The 21947-nt window shown below is 47.3% G+C and overlaps 1 protein-coding gene across 1 annotated transcript in view; it reads right to left on the bottom strand.

Annotated features, from left to right (window-relative positions):
- SLC25A13 (solute carrier family 25 member 13) overlaps nt 1-21947 on the bottom strand; it is a 707445-nt gene that overhangs the window by 619747 nt on the left and 65751 nt on the right. Inside the window, exon 3 of the mRNA XM_078663721.1 lies at nt 11336-11478. Coding sequence (XP_078519847.1) covers nt 11336-11478 — 143 coding nt within the window. The remainder of the gene's footprint in view (nt 1-11335; nt 11479-21947) is intronic.

Genomic DNA, 21947 nt, shown 5'->3' with positions numbered 1-21947 from the left:
ATTCACCTGCACCCAATGCTGCTACACCCACAGAAGCCTACCTATACATCCCACACAAGCAACAGCAACACCATCAACACCCCCACCTAACACCACAAGTCACAGCAAACCCGCACACCAACATTCGCTCACATGCACGCTACTCAACACACGATTTCTCATGAACAGGCGACATAGTTCTGGGCCTGTTAAGTAGCAAAGGAGTGGAACTCCTCTTCCTCATGAAAACCAGGCTCTACTCCAGATTGGCACCCAGCATCGCCACGATAGTCCTAGCAGGCTGCAAGACAGCACAACAGGACAGCCTTCATAAGCAAGGGGGAGAACTCGCAGTGCTCTACAAAAACTACATCAGGTGCTCCACAGACAGTGCCACCCTATTCATGGAACATCTGCACCTCAAGATGGAAATCTCTGAAAAGAACACCCTAAATAGAACCTTGATATACTGACTACCCTGAACACCAACTTCCTTTACCAGTCTCATCACCGACTTCATCTCCCCTCTGATCATTGACTTCAGAGCCTTCATACGCCTTAGTGACCTCAACTTCCACCTAGAAGACAGTACAGACCCCAGCTCCACAGCACACTTTGAAAGCCTGAACAACACTGGAGTAACCTAGCTCATCACAGAGCCAACACACATTGCTGGACACGCACTGAACCGCTCTTCACCACCAGCGACAGCATCCAGTACAACTCCACTTCACCACTCACCTGGACCGACCACCATATCATCCACTTCCAAATCAACACAACTCTAGCCAATGCACCCACCAGCATCAGCCTACCCCGCTGATGGTGGGGCAAAACCTCAGAAGTAGACTGGCTCAACGCCCTTGGTTTGGATCAACCTAACTCCAGGGACATCCTCAACGATGGAGTCACCAACCTCAACAACTGTATCAAGAACTTTCCAGACTCCCTCGGTCACATCAAACTCAACAAGCACAGAAGAACCAACAAGCAGGCCAGCTGATAAACAGATGACCTCTTAGACTACTAACAGCACGGCAAACAGATAGGAAAACAAAGGAAAGCCAGCCATAAAACCACAGAGAGAACCATCTACAAGTAGGCTGTACTCAGACACTACCATCAGCAACTGAGACACACCGAGAAAAGAGTGCTAGCTGAACGAATCAAAGTAAGCTCTAACAGCTGCAGGGAGATCTTCTTGATCCTCTGCCTCCGACAACAGCATCACCCCACCCAAGAACTTAGCAATGACTTCTAGACAAATTTGCAAAGTTCTACAGCCACTTTACACACCAGCCACACCTTAGCAATCTCATCACCAACCTATCCATTACAACCAAGACGACCACCTGACCAAATGGAAAACACCCACTAAAGAAGATACAGCGAAGATCATGCAGACCATCTACTCAGAGGCCCCAACAAATGCTTGCCTCCGCTATGTCTAGAACCTTGAAGCATTACCAATCAGTAATGCCCTCACCCACAACATCAACATCTCAATCACATTTACCACATTCCCAGAAGATTGGAGGCATGTAGTGGTCAACGCCCTCAAGAAGCCGTCAGCCAACCCGAGCCAATTGAGCAACTTCCGACCAATCTCCCTGCTCCCCTTCTCAACCAAAGTGATCGAGAAGGCCATCAACATGCACTCACCAGCCACCCCAACTGCACATCAATAAGCAACTCGCAAGCCATCTCGAACTACACCACCTACTGGACAACACTCAATAAGGCTTCAGAAAAAACTACAGTACCGAAACAGCGCTCATCGCAGCCACTGGCAACATCTGGACTAACCTGGACCGAGGATAAACAGCAGCCCTCATCCTGCTTGACCTCTCTGCAGCACGCTACAGACTCCCACAACACTCATCAGAAGCCTCCATGAAGCATGCACCCAAGTACCCACACACAATAGGATCTGCTCCTTTCATCACAGGAAGAATCCAAAGAGTCAGACTGCCACCCTTCTCAACGGAGACCAAGAACCTGATTTGCATAGTCCACCAAGGATCGTGCCTCAGCTCAACCCTGTTCAATGTCTACAAGATACTGATAACCAGCATCATCCAGTCCCACAAAATTACCATCCTCTCTTATGCCAGCGACAGTCCACTCATCCTCTCCCTGACGGACAAGACAAACACCACCAGAACCATCTTCATCAACTGCATGATTATGGTAGCAAAATGGATGAGAACAAACTGCTTGAAGCTCAACACTGACAATAGGGAAAAAATGGCCTCCGGAAAAAAGATCCCCTCATGGGACGTCATCTGGTGGCCAACAGAGCAAGGACCAACACCCAGCGACCATGCCAGAAATCTGGGGATCATCCTAGATGGCAAGCTCAACATGACGGCACAAGCAAAAGCATTGATTGCTGCCTACTTCTACATCCTGCGTTTGGTAATAAAGATCTTCATGTGGCTGCCACAGAACACCAGATGAACTGTCATACAAACACTCATCCCAAGCAGACTCGAATAAGGCTATGTACTCAACACTGGAATCCCCAAGCAGCTCCTGTACAGACTTAATACCATCTACCACACAGCCGAAAGGCATACTCAACCACTCGCATCTCACCCCTCCTCATAGTGCTTTACTGGCTCCCCATACACAAATGCAGCCAATACAAACTCTTCACGCACACATACAGAGCCTTGCACAACACCAGATCAGCAAACCTGAACAGACACTTACACCAGCCTGTCAGACACATACGATCGGCCTCACTCTCCCTCGTGCACACCCCTCGTATTCACAAAAGCAAAGCAGAAGTTCGCTTGTTCTCCTACACTGCATCTAAAATGAATATGCTACTTACCAGTATGCATCTGTTCTTGGCATGTAGGGCTGCTAACATTCATATCTTAGCATTAGATCGCCGCCTAGTGTTGGGCTCGGATGATTGCACATTGTTGTCCTGGAAGAGTCTTCGAAGTATCCTGAGATAGGTGGCTCCTCCCCTGGACTACAGTGCGCATGGGCATCGGCTCCATCCCCAGATTGTTTTTCGCCATTGTGGCAGGAGATGGAGTGAAAGTGTAAAGGATGTCCATGCTAATGAATAAATACAATAGTATATCTGCAGCTGCGACAGGCACCGGGGAGGAGGGCGGGCGATATGAATGTTAGCAGCCCTACATGCCAAGAACAGATGCATACTGGTAAGTAGCATATTCAGTTCGAGGCATGTGGGCTGCTAAATTCATATCTTAGCATAGAATACATAGCAGTCCCTCCATCAGCGGCGGTTGCCCGTGCCAGCTGCAGAAACCTGAAAAAGTGTCTTGAGAACAGCCTGTCCTACAGCTGCTTGCTGCTTGGAATGCACATCAACACAGTAGTGTTTTGTGAAGGTATGTGGTGTGACCCACGTGGCTGCTCTGCAAATATCCTCTAAAGGAATGTTCCCCAGGAAAGCCATGGATGCCCCCAGTTTGCGTGTGGAGTGCGCTCTGGGGGGTATTGTTAAAGTGCGCTTGGCTTTCTGATAACATATCTGGATGCACTTAACAATCCACCTGGCTATCCCTGCTTTAGAAATTGGGTTGCCTTTGTGTTGTGGTGCGAAGGCAACAAAGAGTTGTTTTGTCTTTCTAAAGGGTTGTGTTCTGTCTATGTAGTACATCAACGCCCTCCGTACATCTAAGGTATGGAGCATTCTTTCCGCCACCGTTTGCGGGTTTTGAAAGAATGCTGGCAAGTCAATAGTTTGATTAAGATGAAACTGTGACACCACCTTAGGAAGGAATTTAGGGTTAGTGCGTAGCACCACCCTATTTGGGTGAATTTGAATGAACGGCTCTTGTATGGTGAGCGCTTGCAGCTCACTGACACGCCTCAGAGACGTAATAGCTATCAGAAAGGCCACTTTCCACGTAAGGAATTGGAGCTCACACGAGTGCAGTGGCTCAAATGGTGGCCCCATCAGTCTGGTGAGAACGACGTTGAGGTTCCACACCGGAGCTGGTGGAGTTCTTGGGGGAATGACTCTCTTCAGACCTTCAAGGAAGGCTTTAATGGCGGGCACCCTGAAGACAGAGAGGTGCTGCCTGTTCTGAAGATAAGCCGCTATGGCTGAGAGATGTATCCTAATGGAAGTGTACGCCAGATTGCACTTGTAGAGATGTAACAGATAACAGATGATGTTGGGAATAGATGCATCTAGCGGGTTGATGTCATTGGACGTACAGTAGATGACAAAACGCTTCCACTTAGCAGCATAGCATGCTCTAGTAGTAGGTTTCCTCGCCTCCTTGATGATACTCATGCATTCTGGAGGTAGGTTAAGGTATCCAAACTCTAGGACTTCAGGAGCCAGATCGCCAGGTTGAGCTGTCGTGGATCTGGATGCTGAATGTCTCCATGGTTCTGCGTCAAAAGACTGGGTGTGAGGCGCAGTCTTTGATGCGGCACCACCGAGAGTTCGAGGAACGTGGTGTACCATGCTTGGCGCGCCCACGTTGGAGCAACCAGGACGAGAGTCATGGAGTGCTGCCTTAGCTTTCTTGCGACCAGCGGTATTAGAGGGGCTGGCGGAAAAGCGTATGCAAATTTGCCTGACCAGTTCATCCATATCGCATTCCCCTGCGACTGTGGGTGAGGGAACCTGGCGGCAAAGAGTCGGCATTTTGCGTTCTCCTTTGTTGCGAACAGGTCTATCTCCGGATGACCCCACTTTTGGAAGAACGGGTGGAGAACAGAAGGGTGTATCTCCCACTCGTGCATCTGATGGCTGTATCTGCTGAGCAGATCCGCCATCTGATTGTCCTTGCCCGGGAGGTGTTCTGCCATGAGGAAGATGTTCCTCTGAATGGCCCACTCCCACATGCTCTGAGCCAGATGAGACAGCTGTGGCGAGTGGGTGCCTCCCTGCTTTTGAATGTAGTACATCGCGGTCATGTTGTCCGTCCGGACTAGCACGACCTTGTTGCTCAGATGTACAATGAAGGACTTGAGCGCCATGAAGATTGCCATCAGTTCCAGATAGTTGATGTGCATCTTCTGTTGCTGCGTCGTCCATAGTCCCTGCACCGTGTAAGTGAGCACATGAGCTCCCCATCCCTGGAGAGATGCGTCCGTTGTCAGGATAATCTGCGGCACAGGCTCTTGGAACAGTCGGCCCTTGCAAAGGTTGTGTGGAGTCCACCAATGCAGAGAGTCGTATGCCCGACTGGTAACCAACACTAGGTCTGTCAATTGCCCACGAGCCTGTGTCCACTGATTCGCTAAGCACTCCTGGAGCGGGCGCATATGCAACCGTGCGTGAGGGACTATGAAGATGCAGGAGGCCATCATGCCTATCAACTGCATGAACACTCTCGCTGGCAGGGAGTGTTGTGGTCTGAATCGTTGGATCAGCGACTGAATGCTGTCGATTCTGACTTGGTTTGGCTGAGCCATGGCTGTCAGGGTGTTGATCGTAGCACCCAGGAACTGCCGGACATGTGCCGGCTGGAGATGCGATTTTGGGTAGTTCAGGGAGAAACCCAGATCGTGAAGCAGGCGAATTGTAGTCGACATGTCTGCGGCGCACTGTTGCTCCGACTTGGCTTGTACGAGCCAGTCGTCTAGGTAGGGGTAGACATGGATATTCTGCCTCCTGAGGTGCGCCGCCACTGTCGCTAGACACTTGGTGAACACCCTCGGGGCTGTTGTGACTCCGAAGGGTAGGACTTTGAACTGGTAGTGCCTGCCTTGAATAGTGAACCTGAGATATTTCCTGTGTGACGGGTGTAGTGGAATATGGAAATAAGCATCCTTGAGATCTAAGGTTGCTAAGAAGTCTCCCTGGTTTAGCAAGGGAAGAATCTGCTGCAGTGTAAGCATGTGGAAATGTTCCGATAGTATGTACAGGTTGAGGGGACGTAGATCGAGAATGGGCCTGAGAGAACCGTCCTTCTTTGGAATAAGGAAGTACAGGGAATATACCCCTGTGCCTTCCTCCCCCACCGGCACGAGCTCGATTGCGCCTTTTTGCAGCATTGCCACTACTTCCTGCTGCAATAAGTGCAAGTGCTCTGCGGACATAGGCCTTTGCCTTGGTGGGATGTTGGGTGGAGTGGACTTCAACTCTAGGCAATAACCATACTGAACTAATTGTCGCACCCACCTGTCTGTGGTGATGTTTCTCCAGACGGGCAGGAACTGCTGCAGTCTCCCCCCGACAGGTGTTAGGTGGTCGGGGGGCAGTGACAGAGAGTCACTGTTTGCTCGGAGTAGAGGTGCGGGAGCTGTTGTTTCCTCTGCCGCGACCTCTGTTGCTGTTGTTCCTATAACCTCCCTTGGTCTGCTTAGTGAACGAGGCTTGCGCCCCACCTTTGGAGAACTGGGATTGTTGACCCATCTGTCCTCTGGTGACTCCACGTGCACCTGAGCGACGAAAATTTCCGCCACGAAACTGTTGGGACTGCAGAGCCCCCATAGATTTAGCAGTTTCCGTGTCCTTCTTTATCTTCTCTAAGGTGGTGTCAACATCCGGACCAAACAGACTATCAGGATTGACCGGCTGATTCAGAATTGTCGTCTGAATATCCTGCTTGAACCCTGAGATGCGGAGCCAGGCTTGTCTTCTCAGCATAACGCTAGTGTTGATAGCCCTAGCAGCTGTGTCCGCAGCGTCAAGTGCACACTTGATGGCTGCGTTTGATATTAGCTTCCCTTCCTCAATAAGCATCTTGGTGCCTTCTTGGAACTGTGGGGGCAGGTGTTGTATAATTTGTTCTAGGGTGTCGTAGTGCGCCCTATCATAACGCGCCAGGAGCGCCTGTGTATTTGCGATGCGCCAAAAGTTTGCCGCCTGTGCAGCCACTCTTTTGCCTCCTGCCTCAAGCACTTTGGACTCCTTGTCCGGGGGAGGAGCTTCACCCGTTGTCTGGGAGTTGGCACGTTTCCTGGCATTGGCAACCACAAGAGAGTCCAGTGGCAACTGTCCCCGGATGTAGACGGGGTCCGCAGGAGCAGGCCTGTACTTCTTTTCAATGCGAGGGTTGACCACTCTAGCCCTCGTAGGCTCCTTAAAAATGTCTCCAGCATGTTTGAGAACACCTTTCAGCATAGGAAGTGTTTTTACTGTCCTCTCAGATATGGCAAAGGTGTCAAAAAGGAAGTCTTCCTCAACCGGGTCGGCATGCATGTCCACATCATGATTGGCCGCCGCCCGTTCAATTAGTGCATGAAATCCTGCTGAGTCCTCAGTCGGGGATGCACGTGCATTAAAGGTCTGCGGGTCTTGGCCCGCCCCCTGGGTGTTTTGGTCACCAGAGTCGTCGTATGAATCCGGTTGTACATCAGGGTCATCGATGGGGAAATTGTACTGTTCATCCTCATCATCTTCCTCACCCACAGAGTGTTCTGGGGAGGGAGTAGGGCTCCGTCTTGGAGGAGGCTGAATCGGCTCCGTGAGGCCTACGGCGTCAAGGGGCACCCTCTTCTTCTTCAACGGGATGACGTAGGGGTCCACCGGCTCCGAAGTGATCTTCCGTTTATAGAGGGTCAGCTTGCCGGTGGCAGCATCGATGAAATGCTCCGAATCGTCCACCGATTCGAGTACACGACGTGGAAGAGGGTCTGGCAGTGAGGAAACCTGCTTCGGAGCCGATTTCGTCGAAAACGCTTTCGGCGCCTCCTTAGGTGGCAAGAGAAAAAGGAGTTTCCCCGAAGGCTTAGCCGGAGCGTCCTTTTGCGGCTGCGGTGATGGCATCGGAGCCGATGGAGCAAGGGCCTTCTCCCTGATTCTCTGCAGTGACTCCGCAATAGGGGACGGTACACTGCCAGTTGGTTTTGTCGCCGACAAGGATGCTTTGAGCGGTCCCTCGGATCCGACGCCCTCGCGGGCCTTGTGCGGTTTGGGCGCGGAAACCTTCTTCGGGTCCTCCGAATCTTGAGTCCGGGGCGCCGACTTCTTGGGCGTAGCCTCTTTGGAGCCGACCTTGGCGGGCTTGGACGGCGCCGGAGCCGTTGATCCGAGCCGACTATCTTTCTTGGGGGCCCCTTCATCGGGCGTCGGCTTCGATTTCGGAGCGTCGGAATCGACCGACTTCCTCGGCTTCTGCGGACCGGAGGTCGACGGAGCCGACGGGGTGACGGGCACCGACTTCTTCACCGGCACGGCAGCCATCTTAGGAACACTCGAGTCCTTTGGTTTCAGTTTCGATTTCGGGTCGGCCATTTTAGGTGTTGACGACCCCGACGGTTTCAGTTTCGGTTTCGAAACATCGTGCCCAGCAAGTGAGTCCGAAGCCGGGCCTGAAGGCGGGGCTGTGGCTTGCGGCAACGGGTCCAGGGTAAGGCCGACAGGCGATCCCGTGTCCCGGTCGTCCTCGAAACATTCGGGGCAGAGCTCGTCCGCAGAGCTGTCCGCCGCGGCCCCATAAATTTCATCGTCGTCTCCTACCTCTTCGACGTACTCGAGGACCGGACCCGCGACTCCGTCGTCGTCACCCGGATCCGCCTCGACCTCCGACTGTGAGGGGGAGATTTGTAGAAGGTGACCCTGGACCTCTTCTTCCGGGTCGCCGAAGATGTTCTCCGGATCCGGGGCCGCTTGCCTAGCTTCCAAGCGCACCGCGCGCCGAAGCTTGAGAGTTTTCTTGGAGCGGAACTGTGCACAGGCCTTGCACTTGCCGTCGTCGTGGTCCGGTGAAAGGCACTTGTTACACACAGGGTGTAGATCGATGTGTGGGTACTTAGACCCACAGAGCGGGCAGTACTTGAACGGGCTCCGCTCCATGTCCGTAAAGGCTTGCTGTCGTGTCGCGATGAGAAGGCCTCAAAGTTTAGAAAGCGAAGAAAACTCCGCTTATTCCGGCTTCAAGAGACGGAAGACTCGAGACCGAGCGCAGACAATACCGACGCAAGAAAATCGAGGCCTTTTGGCCGGTAAAAGATAGTTTTACTTGGTTCCGACAGTAAGACGTCGAAACCACATCCGAACCCAATGGCGGAAAAAAACAATCTGGGGATGGAGCCGATGCCCATGCGCACTGTAGTCCAGGGGAGGAGCCACCTATCTCAGGATACTTCGAAGACTCTTCCAGGACAACAATGTGCAATCATCCGAGCCCAACACTAGGCGGCGATCTAATGCTAAGATATGAATTTAGCAGCCCACATGCCTCGAACCATGGAATGATCTCCTACAACACATCAGAGACACCTCTTCACTTTGAGTTCTGCAAGAAGCAGAAGACCTACCTCTTCGAATAACTCTGCGGGAACTGCACGCCTACATACCTGCTCAAGCACTTGGATACCCCCAAAGGCGATTAGTGTGCTATATAAATAGACATAACATTGCATAACAAACTAGAGTAAACATTTATTTGTTTGATTAGTAGAAGCAGAGCATGTACAGCAAACATAATACAGTATGGATGATAGGTAGCCTTAATTGCAGCACCAACAGAAGGAAGTAATGCATTAGTAGCAAAAAAAGAAAACCGATGCACTAGATTCCTAGCCTTTCACTTTGACTTTTAGAATTTAAAACCAAAGTTAGAAAAGCTCCAACCTTGCAATTATATGTTCAATATTCCTATATTTGTTTGTGAACGAAATACAATATTTTACTATGTGTGAATTAGTTTTATGCATACCTGTTTCTGTATTTTTGTCTATTGTTTTGAATTTCAAAAAAGGAAGAAATTGCTTAGGCATGAGTACTCCGCTCGAAATGGGGGTCCATAGAAGTCTAAAGTTTAAGAACCTCTTCTCTACGTCCCTTTATAAGTGCATTAAAGGCTTTATCCTTTCCTCCGTCATCACAAGTGCTAAGGTTTGCAATTTTGATTTGGCATGAGTTACTACAACATATCTGTCAATAAATATATACAGACTCTACCATTCTGCCTTTCCTTCACGGGTGGCTGCTCATCTGTAAGGGGTCTGCTGGCCAGACACTACCAGAGATAATGATATTTCTCTGCCAGTTGCATATTATTTGGATTTATAGACCCTTTCTTCCTAACAGGTTCCCAAATTACACTACAATCATAATATTTCAGAATTGCATATGCAACCACTTTCACTGTAACAATGTATGCTTTATTTTTTAGCTGTCCTGTGAAAGGATTCCCAGCTCAGCAGTCTATGGACAATTTGTGACTTTCTACCAAGGTTATTTTTTGCACTTCCAGTTTGATCAGTCAACATATTTTAGGTCTTGTCTACAGACAGCTTTAGCTGTAGGTTGCTATGACCTATTGTGAACAATAAAATACAGAGAGTTGTTCGCAGTCAAAGGAAGGTGCTACCACTACTGCCGATCCAAGCCAAATCCCTTGTTTTGCATAGTGCCAAACTGAGCAGATTAAACTACTGCAATACCCTGCTACTTGGAGCTCCTGAATAATTGGTTAAGAGATTGTATAGAGTGCAAGTAGCAGAGGCAAAACTGGCGTTGAACAGATACCACAGATCTTTGCATCGAATGCCCTAAAGGAGTTGCACTGGCTTCCCCTGAAGCAGAGGGTCATCTTCAAAGCCATTTGCATTGTGTTCAAGGCACTACGGGGTTAAGGCCTTGTGCCTCTATAACACAGACTAAATGGATATACTCCTGGGAGATATCTTTGTTTTGGTCTGCATAAACAAATTTCGTAAGTCAAGACAAGGAGTTGGGCCATCACAGTCAAAGCAGACCAGCTGTGGAATGAGCTACCACCCTTATTTAGATCTTCAACATAACTTGCCATTTAGGAAAGCCTTTAAGACCTGGCGGTTTCCTAAGTAACCAGAGCCCAAAGAGGTGCATGTGCATACTGTTGGCAGTATAGTACCGATATGTAAGCTTAGCGCCAGGAGTGTTAAGTAATATCCTTATGTTTTGAGGAAATCCTATAAAAATACAATCAACGATGGATGCCCCACATGCATGGTGTACATTCAGGAGAAAAACGAGCAGCAGCAAAGCCAATTTATTCACAGGCGATGCATATTTGCTGTGTCAATGCGTAGGCTTTTTTATTTATTTATTTTTTAATATCAAAGAGTCCACTTGCACAATAAAGGTGCACATCGGATTCTGCACCACCAATGTAAATACTGCACACTCATGCTTATATTGTTCCACAAATTAGAGCCCCTTCTGCTTAATTCTAAGTAGACCCTCATTCTGGAGCTTACTCGATCGTCACAAATCACATTTGTTCACAAGCTACTGGTACAAAATAGAAAAAATAAAAAACTGTCTGTATGTTTCGCCCAGCCCATGAAATCGCAAGACCACCATGCCACGAGTACCTCAAACATGAATGAACAGATGTTTCTGAAATAGAAAGAACAGTAAAAGCAGCCATCATTATATTTGGTGGTGTAAGAATATAAAAACATCACATACCCATCTTTGGTTTGATCGACCACACCCGCCAGGAGTTGCAGGGTTTTTGGATTGGGGTCAACATCAGCAGCTAGATTCAAGTACCTTTTTACAAAGTCATTGGGAGACATGAAGAACTCTCCATTTTTTTCAACACTTGCATACTGCAGGAAAAAAAGTATTTTGTTAGTTGAAGTCAACCTATATTTTTAGGAACAGAACATTTCAAAAGCAAGAATAAGGTCAACTCTAAAAAGAATGCTTAATCCTTTGCCACTCAGAAATAGATGACCTGTCAATGTTAGAAAAACTAAAATGAACTTGCCCAAGGTCAGGTTATTTAGAGTAAGAATACCAATAAATACACATTCAGACTTTACTACAGTAAAAAAGTCGGATTCCAGGTTACTTCCATAGTGCAGCATAACAACTTAACCCCTTAACTGCTGGGAGTATTCCCCCTAGTGCTGACTACGTCTCTGGTGATTTGGGGTAGTTTGCACTTAAGGCTCCATAACTTTTTTTCAGCATAAGGTATCCATACCAGATTTGTGTCCTTTTTTCTCCTCTAACATCCTGGGGAATCTAAACGGGTATATAGATTCCTCTGGAGGGGGCCGAGAAAACAGGCAAAATATAGCAAAATTTAGAGTTTTGGGGAAAAAATAGGAAAACTACTCTGGATAAAAGTGTGTTTTTCCCCTTAAAAAGGGCATCAACGAACAGTTTGCTGTACTAAAGACACCATTTTCCTAGCTATCCGGAAAAGAGGTAGTCCATTTTTCCGATTTTTTTGCACTTAACCTACTTCCCGCTTGTAGTGGAAACCAGTGTAAAAACCATGGGTGGTCCTGGAAAGGTATAGATTTTCAGAAAGTAGAAGAGATTCTGAATACCCAAATAAAATAACTGTTGAAATAAAGAAAAAATGAAAACGAGTAGGAAAATCGACAATTTGTCAAAATTCTTTCATCTATAACTTTGTCACAATGTCAAATTTACAAATGCAAAATACCATTATGCCCGCTAGAACTTTCTGTTTGCGGGATATATATAGGGTTGGTAGGTTCTCCAAGAATCCAAGGTACCCAGAGTCAACAACTGACCTACACTGTAAAATGCCACTATTGTGTATGGATTATGGACTAATTCATTAAGTGAAATATGTAGAATGAAAAATGTGTACCTAGGAAACCTATGTATTTCTGAAATGGGCAAAGGATATGGGGTTTAGGAGCAGTATTTTTTGTACATCTCTGAATTTGTGCATACCTGTACTAGCATATGATTTAGAGGGTATTTTTTTTTAAATGTTTTATTTCTTACACATTGGCTTATATTTGGAATGCACAAATGCAGCAAAATGCGATTGCTAATAACAAATGTTCTACTATTCTATGCTCCCACCTGTCTTCCAATAAAAAAGTTACCACACTTCTGTGGGCAGGTCTAGTACCCACAACAGAAAGCGGACCGAAACCATAAAGACACATCACATGTTTCCACTGAAAACTTACCCTTTATTTGCAAAGTGGGTAGCTGTGGATTGTGAGGCCTAGCTCAGCCAGCACCTAGGGAAACCTAGCAAACTTACACATTTTTTAAAACGAGACATCTGGGGGAATCTAGGGTGGGATGACTTGTGTGGCTCTCCCAGTTTTTTTTTCAAAGAATGTCATGCAAACCTCAAACTTCGACTTTAAAAAAACACATTTTCCTCACATTTCTGTGATGGAAGGTCTGGAATTTGAAGGGAGCCGCAGACTTCCTTCCACCGAGCATTCCCCCAAGTCTCCCGATAAAAATGGTACCTTCCTCTGTGTGTTGGTCTGGAACCCAGGACAGGAAACAGCCCAAAATGCAACATGAATATATACCTAGCTCAGCCACACCTAGGGAAACTTAGCAACAGATAGATATCTTACGTTCTGTTTTCTGAACCAGAAATGTAAACGTTTTTGACAAACGCACACCCTGTGGAAATATAGGGGTGCGTGACTTGTGTGGCTCTCACTAGGCAAATTTACCCAGCTTCCCTTGCAAAAGGCACATTTTGGTAATAAACGCACATTTTCCTCACATTTCTGTGACAGAAAGTTCTGGAATCTGCGGGAAGCCACATATTGCCTACCATCCTCCCGAGTTTCCCACTTGTCCTGCGATGCGAACGGAACCCAACTTGTCTGGGTGGGCCACGAGAGCACAACACAAAAAGGCCAATATGCAATAAAGTGAGAGAGAAGCAGTAAGGGTAGCAGCGGTATTTGGGGCGGGGGGGAGCTAGTGCTACGGTGCCACCTATTCAATGACTTTTGAAAACTAGACAATCATGAGATGCCAGGGTGGCATTCCTTATATGGATCCCATGAGGTGTTGTTACACACAATGCCCAGCAAAGCTCAAACCATGCCTAAGATCACATGTTTTCCTTACATTATTTCTATGATAGAGACTTCCGAAATGCACAGGAATACACAAAAGTCCTACCACCCAGCATTACCCCACTTGTGCCGATAAAAACGGTGTACCACTTGTGTGAATGGGACTAGTGCCGGTGACAGGAACGGATCAAACAAAGGTTAATGGATGGAAGCAGCCGGGAGGAGCAAGACTGTCTGTCCTCCTGATGGGGTTGTGGCATGGCCAAGCCCATGGTGGGCATCTCTCACCCCTATATTAAAAAAATATTTAAAGAAAGAAAAACAACATTCCCTGGTGTCTACTGGGCTGTCTGCTCCCCTCCCTCCAGTGTGGCAGACTGAGAGCAATCGCCCCAGACTGCCCTCGGTGGGGCAGAAAGACAGTCATCATATTTTTTTAGGTGCAAGAGCATGGCCATGTTCATAGTCGGCAGTCTTAACCCCTATATTTATATTTTTTAGTGACGCTGGTGTCTCGTGGACTTTCTGCCCCGCAGCCCTTGGGAAACAGATTGGGCGGGGGGGGGACTGAAATTTTCAATGGGTGCTTAGAGGGAGCAGAAGTCCTTGCCCATGCGGTGGGTGGATCCCTGCTTGGGGATGGATCTCCTGTGGCGATCCCAAACTTAGATCCAGTGGGCAAAGGTTTTATTGGAAAGGGGAGATTCTCCCCTTTCCAACAATACCGCCCCCAAGACAATAAGTGCAAGTAAACAAGCCCATTGGCTCATCTAAATGTTACATACATGTGTATTTGTAAAGCACACATTCACCCAGAAGGGTATCTTGGCACTGAATAACAGATGATTATTGTTACCCAACTCAATGGTACTCATGTTATCGACCTCAGAGGGATGGAAGGCTGAGTGGACCGTCCGGGATGTGAACCTGTGACCACAAGATCAAACACAGGCCACTACGGTGGACATATTAGTCCACTAAGCCAACAGACCCGCCCGGCGTGCCGATCGTCATTGCAGTAAAAGAAATAAAGCGCTCAGGCGGCTCAGAAAGCTCTTCTTGAGCAGTCCGAGATAAAAAATTAAATAAAGAAATTCTTCTGGTGCAGAGCACCCGAGGGGCCTTTAAATACCTCCCCAGTGTCAGACAATAACCAACAAACGCACTGGGGAGGGCCTGCTGATGTCGGCCATTGGCTGACACCTGCACGTAAGGGGTTAAGACGGTTTAAAATATCACACTTGGCATGTTACAATAACTTTGCATCAAAAACAAAAATAAGCTAACAGCAAATAGGCATATACAGCGTGATTGTATAAAAGTGCATAAAAGTAGTCCCTGGTTTATGTTTTGTACATTTAGTGGTCACTCCTCCACGTGACAAAACAGCAGTTCAGAAACCATCTGCACTGAGTAACAGACTACTAGACTCTACACATCTGCAAATATACAATTATGCATTTACCTTAGCCATGACAGCGAAAATAATTGTGCCCAATATCACGTCATTTGGGATAAGTGTAATAATAAACAAAGTCGATTCACTTTGTTACTAGAGTGCAAAGATAAATACCATCTCAGTACTACAGAAGGGCTGAAATTACTCAAGAAAATGACCCACTCAACATTTCACCCTTCGTCATGTAATGTCCCTTCCCTACACCCAACAATGGTACAATGGTGATTATTGATAACCTCCGCATATATTTATACATATTATCCTCACATGTACAGTGCTCAAGTCCTCCAAGAAAATACAGCTACAAAAAGGTTGCAGCAACACGAGGCTGTTTAATGTGAGGAAATATGTGCTTCCTTATTAATAGATATTGCTGTATATGTTTGGAATTTCAATTAGTTTTAGTGAGTTTTACAGCACTGCAGGCGGGCATTACCAGCTTCAGTTATACATATGAAAAAGTAACCACATCTAACTTTTCAATAATATATGAATTCAATTTGTGAGGGGAGGAACAAACTGCTGACAGCTTTTCTGCCAAACTCCATTGCAGCAGCTAAATATCAGAGTGAATCCTACTAGATCTGGCAAGAATGTGTTACAGCCAGAGGAGGGTGTGGCTCACTGGTTAGAGGCGGCAGACCTGTAAGCAGAGAACGGCCCGGGACCAGGGTTCAATTCCCGACGTGGCAGAGTCTTGGACCAGGGTCAACGGACTCGATAATTCTCGCCTCAGTGCCTACTCTAACCAGGGATCACACTCGGTAACTCTGGGCATTAAGCTTGCCTCATCTCTACAACGGCCCCCCACAGACGCCGGGGATGCCTGGTTTCACCCTGGAGATACCCAGAAAGGGACCATCTCACAGGGAAAACCAGGACGGGTTCCCCAGCGGTCTACAGCGCCAGGATACTCCATGGAGTCGCAGTGCGCTTTACAAGTATCCCACATTTACATTTACATTTACATGCAGCTGTATCGATCGGTTTATCAGCAACATCTGCCCAGCGTTGTGAAAGGCCCGGGTTCTGAACCAAGATGACAGCCAAGCAGTAACGTATGTGAAGGATGTTGGGGTGAATCCAGAGTGGTTTTGAAGTAAGTGAATGGTGGGGAGTGCCAATTCCTAATAATACCCGGACTACGAGAATGGTGTAGAGGCTGCTGCTTAGAAAACTGCCCTATCCCGCGGGAGTAGTAGCTTCACAATAGAGAAAGAGCGACTCGGTGTCACATCAGCACCTGACGGGAATGGCTGACTTAAACCGGATGTGAACCCTTAACATTTGAGATCTTGACCACCTGTGAGAAAACATAGTGGGGGTTGTCCAAAACACCCTAACAGCGGACTGATTACAGCTCTCACTAATCAAACTAGTTGAACAGGTTTTTATGGGTAGGGAGCATCGACAAGCCACAATGAGCGGTCTTCCAACAAAAAAATGAAAATATTTACAAAAAAAATAAAAAAAATACAAATCACAGAATTCACCAGGAGGGACAATGAAAAACCTCTCTCAGGGAGAAGGGTGTGTGGGTGGAGCATTCTGTATGTAGTCAACACCTGTGAGTGTGACCTAAATGGTTACGAAAGGCCCTCAACTTAAGCCAGTGCCAGATGTTTCCTGGAAGCACTCAACTTGAGCCAGTGACAATAAAGCTGCTTTGAAATTGGAGCCAATAGGAAAAGGAGTTCCCTATTCAAAGTGGCCCTATTACATAACCTAACAGGTACCAGAAGCAGTGAAGAAACAAGGCGACTGGACTACGAGCAGCCGTGAGGTGCAAACACAAAACTTCAAAGACGTGCCCATAATGTGTAAATAGTCTGACAATGACCGCAACGTGCCAACTGATTGAAAATGGTAAAGTTTGCTTAAGTTATGTGAATTCTACTGCTTCAGTATTGGAAAAGGACTAATGATATTGAACACTGCTAAGACTTACTATAAGTAAAAGAGTACCATGGGGAAAACCCAGATCAAACAAACTGGTGTAAATGACGCCATGTGACCTTCCGCAACATGCTAGATAAGAACACAGTCACATTTGAAGCCAGGTGAAGGGGACAGTGCAAGGATCAGAACCAATCAAGATTGGAAGGACATGTGTCTAGAGGCCGATACAGCATCCACAGAAGTATTAAAGCTAAAATAGATCAATATATTATTGATTGACGGATCTTAGTTGATGAGCCTTACATCAGAGTCACTACCGCACAAAATATATTGCAGATACTTTAAAATACCGCGACTAAGCTTCAACAAGTACTGGACCTAACACAGCAGACTCGCTTACTAGAAAGAAGAGCAGAAGATACGGAAGGTCATACTTGGAGCAGCAATATAGGAGTGGTGGTCTTCGCGAAAGGTACACAGACTTAAAACATGATTGAGTTCATGGAGCACTGGCTGTCAACAGTGATGGCCCATGGAGCTTGCCTACTTTTTCTCACTCAAGAAGGCACATACTGGCACATGCATAAAGCAAAAATATCCTTGCAAAAATTGCGATTTGGAAAAGTAGACCGTTAGCGCCCGCAAAACAGCTTTTTCCAATGCAGCAACCAAAATACCGAAAATGCAACAAAAAAACCACCAAAAAAAGCTAAAAAACTCTGCCGCAAATTTTGCGAGAAGCAAAATTAAGATTTCTTAAACAGCGAAACATACAACTGCAAATAGCAAGGAAAATCGCAATTAGAGATGAACAGGGAAATCGCTATTTAGCAAGTGCAGAACAAGGGAAATCACAATCGGGTGGTAAAGTTAAACAAAAAACAAACAAACACAAAAAAAAAGAAAGAAAAAAAAGTTGAAAAAAATCGCACAGGTGCCACTAATCAGAAACCCTTTAAAAATGACTCAGGAGACCCCAGAAGCCTTTCACAATGGCAGCCCTCTACGTGCTGGCGAGGAGGATGAGGATCAATGCAGCAGCTCCGCGCAGAAGGAGGATACAGGAGAGGATTTTCCGAGTGCGCATTACATTGCTGTGCCAGACTGAGGATGAGATATACGATAAGTACAGGCTGAACCGTGCAATGATCCTGCACCTAATTGCTGAATTGGAACCCCTATTGCAGCGCCAGACACGTAGGACAAATGCAATCCCCGCACATGTCCAGGTGCTATGTTGCCTGCACCTACTAGCGTCGGGCAGTTTCCAGTGCGTAGCAGCCATACCCGTTTCACAAAGCTCACTCTCACGCTTTTCCAAAAACTTTCTTGACGCCATGATGACAAGGATCCACACACACATCCCCTTCCCCACAACCCCACAGGAGTTGAATGAGACAAAACAGGAGTTCTACCAGGAAGTCCAATTCCCGCATGTGATCGGATGCACAGACTGTGCGCATGACCCCCATCTGTCCCCCAGCAGCCAACGAATATATCTTCAGGAACAGGAAGTCTTACCACTCCATTAATGTGCAAGTTGTGTGCAATGCTAAGCATATTATAACGGACACTGTGGCACAATTTCCAGGAAGCACACATGACTCCTATATATTCCGGCACAGTGGCATCCACAGGCATCTGCTCAGGGGTGAATTTGGCGACGGGCATCTACTAGGTACACACATATACCTATTTGCTACATCAATAAACCAAATGTAATTGCTTAACTGTGGCTAACCCTTTGCTTTTCACCCTGTAGGGGACAGCGCATACGCCGTGTGGGACTACATCCTGACATCGTACCTCAACCCAGCCACACCACAGGAGCAGAGGTACAATGCGGCACAATGCGGCACACATAAGCACATGGAATGTGATTTAACGCACCTTCGGGATACTGAAAAGTCGTTTTTGCATTCTTCACAAGACTGGTGGAGCGCTTCAGTACAGCCCAGAGACCTGCTTCAGGATCGTGGCTGCATGTGCCATGTTGCACAACATTGCCACCAGAAGAGGCATACACCTCAATATGTCTGACTCGGAGTCTGATGGGGACGACCAACCACCCGCACAACACCGACAGGCGCATGTGGCAAACTCAACAGAAGGGCGGAGGAGACGTGCACACATCACCCAACATTATTTCTGATGCGGGTAATAATGAGCCTTAACAACTGCATGGTGAACGTAAATGTCTTATTAACATGAGCCCATGTTAAGTAAAAATAAGAATAGTGCAAATTGTGAGGGTGATTGAACTGAGGCGTAAAATCTACAGAAAATAGTTACAAGCACTGTTTGTCAATCACCACGTCGTAAAGGACCTTGGTTACACCCCCCAGCCCAGAAATTAGAATATGCATGGCTAGTGCCTCCTGCCACGTACACCCAGCCTCCTATCGCGTGCCTCTGCAACATCAACAGGATGTGTGTGGATGTGGTGCTGCGCGAACTGCGCCTCCTGGCAGGGGTCACTGGCACCGACATGCTACTGAGGCTCGATGCCTCCTCACTCCCCTTCCAAGTTGATGGCACTCACTGTCCCGGACTGTAAGTGTTCTACCGCTGTGGTCACTTGTCCAAAGGCCCTTGCAACATCCCCAAAGACATGACAGAGGGCAACTTGCATTGCAACTGAGCGGCGTGCCAATAGCACTGTGGTGTTGCTGAGCTTGTTGATGGCCCTTGTATTATCAGAGGTGCGGATCAGGCTCTGGCAATGCCTTCTCCGTTTAGTAGCCTAGCACCGCCTGTGTGAGCTCCTGTAGGCTTGCGTTTGTTTGGCGATTGCCCTCTGCTACCACTGTTGTTAGTTCATGCACACGGTCTCCCATTGTGCTTATGTTCTTGGCAAGCTTTTAGATCTGAAGAGTGATTGTGCCCATGTGTCTCCCCTGCAGGCGCTGGACGCAAAGCATCTGTGAATCTACGCCACCATAGACATTTGTCGCCTGCTAAACACATGCTGCAATATGTGCCCTGGACCTGCGCCGCAGCCCTGGTTGGACCTGTGCTGCTGTCGGAGTTGGTGTGGCAAAAAGTGGCTGGATGGAGACTGTAGTAGATGCTGGAGTTAGTCCGGCCTCCATTGGCAGCAGTGAGGGGACATGTGCCCTGCGTTTTGGTGGTGGTGGGCTTGCTTGGACCACTGGAGTCTCTACATCGCTCTCCGCAGGTGTCTCAGAGATGTGGAGTTGGTCACTGTCATCAGAGTCTGCCTCAGCTGCATCTGTGATGTGAAACAGTGCAGTGTTAATTTTAATTAATCCTACATTTGCTGTACATATGGTATACTTTGCTCGGATAAAATCACTGACTAAATACACTGGCTGCCATGCTGTGTTGGTGTTTTTTGATTGCCCTTGCTACTTTTGAATGCACAATTTGCTGACATGACTACAACTCCCATGATGCATTTTGTGTATGGGGGAAACGTGGCCTGGAGTTTGATCTGCATACTGTGTTTGCCTCGGGGGGAGGTAAGGGGGGGATGTGCCTCATCATACAAGGGATTAACGCTTGCATGCATCTTACCTTGTGTTGTACTTGCTGCACCGGATGTGTCCAGCTGTGTGTCTCCCACCACTGCCTCAGGCTGGATTGTCACCTCAACAAGGTCCTCAAGGGCTGTGTTTGTGGGTGCAGTCGATGGTCCTCCTCCTGTGGGACCTGCATCCCTCAGCCTTTCGGCAATGCGCTCCTTGGCACTTATTCTGAGGTCGTACTACCTTTTCTTCAAATCATCAATGCTGCGTTGCGTGACTCCCACAGCATTTACCTTAGCATTGATGTGCAGCCAAATTTTTCATTTCTCAGCCTCAGGAACCTTCAGGGACAATTTACCAAATAATTTGTTGTGGCTCCTGCGGACCTCCTCAATTAGGAATTCCAACTCTAGAAGAACTTCATTTTCCTCTTCCTGAACGTGGCACCCTCCCCTAAAGTATTTTTGGCCATCCTGGGCGTGACAAGGTAGCTGGATGCAGTAATGTCAGTGATTCTGGTCAGCCTCAGTACTCTGCCTCCTCCTCTGAGCTCCTCAGGACACTGAATGAAGCTTGGTCTGTGACACTTCCTGGTTGTGATGTCATCAGCCTGCTTCCAATGCGACCCACTTTTTGCGATTTCCACTAACAGAGAGATCGCAAATAGCGAGATCGCTATATGGGATTGTCCGGTTTTGCGAGCCGCATTTGTGTACTTGCAATAGTTTTTGCGATTTGTAGCGAATCGCTATTTCTGCGAGTGGGGCTTCATGCATTCCAGATAGCAAAATTTTTAATTGCGATTCCTTATTTTTCGCAATTAAGAAATGGCTATTTCTGATTTTTGATGCATGTGCCTGATAGTGTCTCCACAAGGAACCCTCCTGCTGGAGAAAAACTGAGGCTGGTAGCAACAGAACTGACAGACTTTAGAGACAAAGATCACATTTTTCAGGAGTCCAGGAAAGTGGGGCACTATAAACAACAGCAGAGTAATTATATTTCCCAACTTCACGCTGGCTGTCCAACACCATGGAGTTTCTTTTAAAGTGGTTAGAAACTGGGTCTCTAGCTGTAGGGACCACAGTCCTAGTCAGGGTAAGCTAGAAACACACTTTAAATTAACCCATTCTCTTACCCTCTAGTAGCTTGGCACAGATCAAGAGGTAATGTGTAAAGTATTTGTGTAACACACACAGTAACACAATGAATTCACCACAAAGAGACTCGCAGGTTTAGCAAAATAGAGAATATTTATCAGAGTCAAACAAGTCCAAAACAACACAAATAGAATCAGCAGAAGTTGAGCCATGAATTTTTAAAGAATAAATGCAAAAACACTGCTTGGAAGTCAATAGTGCTAAAAAGGTTACTTGAGGTCACGAGGGACCGGGGTAAATCCAAAG

Source organism: Lissotriton helveticus, chromosome 10 (genome assembly GCF_964261635.1).
Source record: "Lissotriton helveticus chromosome 10, aLisHel1.1, whole genome shotgun sequence".
In the NCBI taxonomy this organism is placed as follows: Eukaryota; Metazoa; Chordata; class Amphibia; order Caudata; family Salamandridae; genus Lissotriton; species Lissotriton helveticus.
Note: the sequence above shows the minus strand (reverse complement) of the source record. Positions and strands in the feature narration are given on the sequence as shown.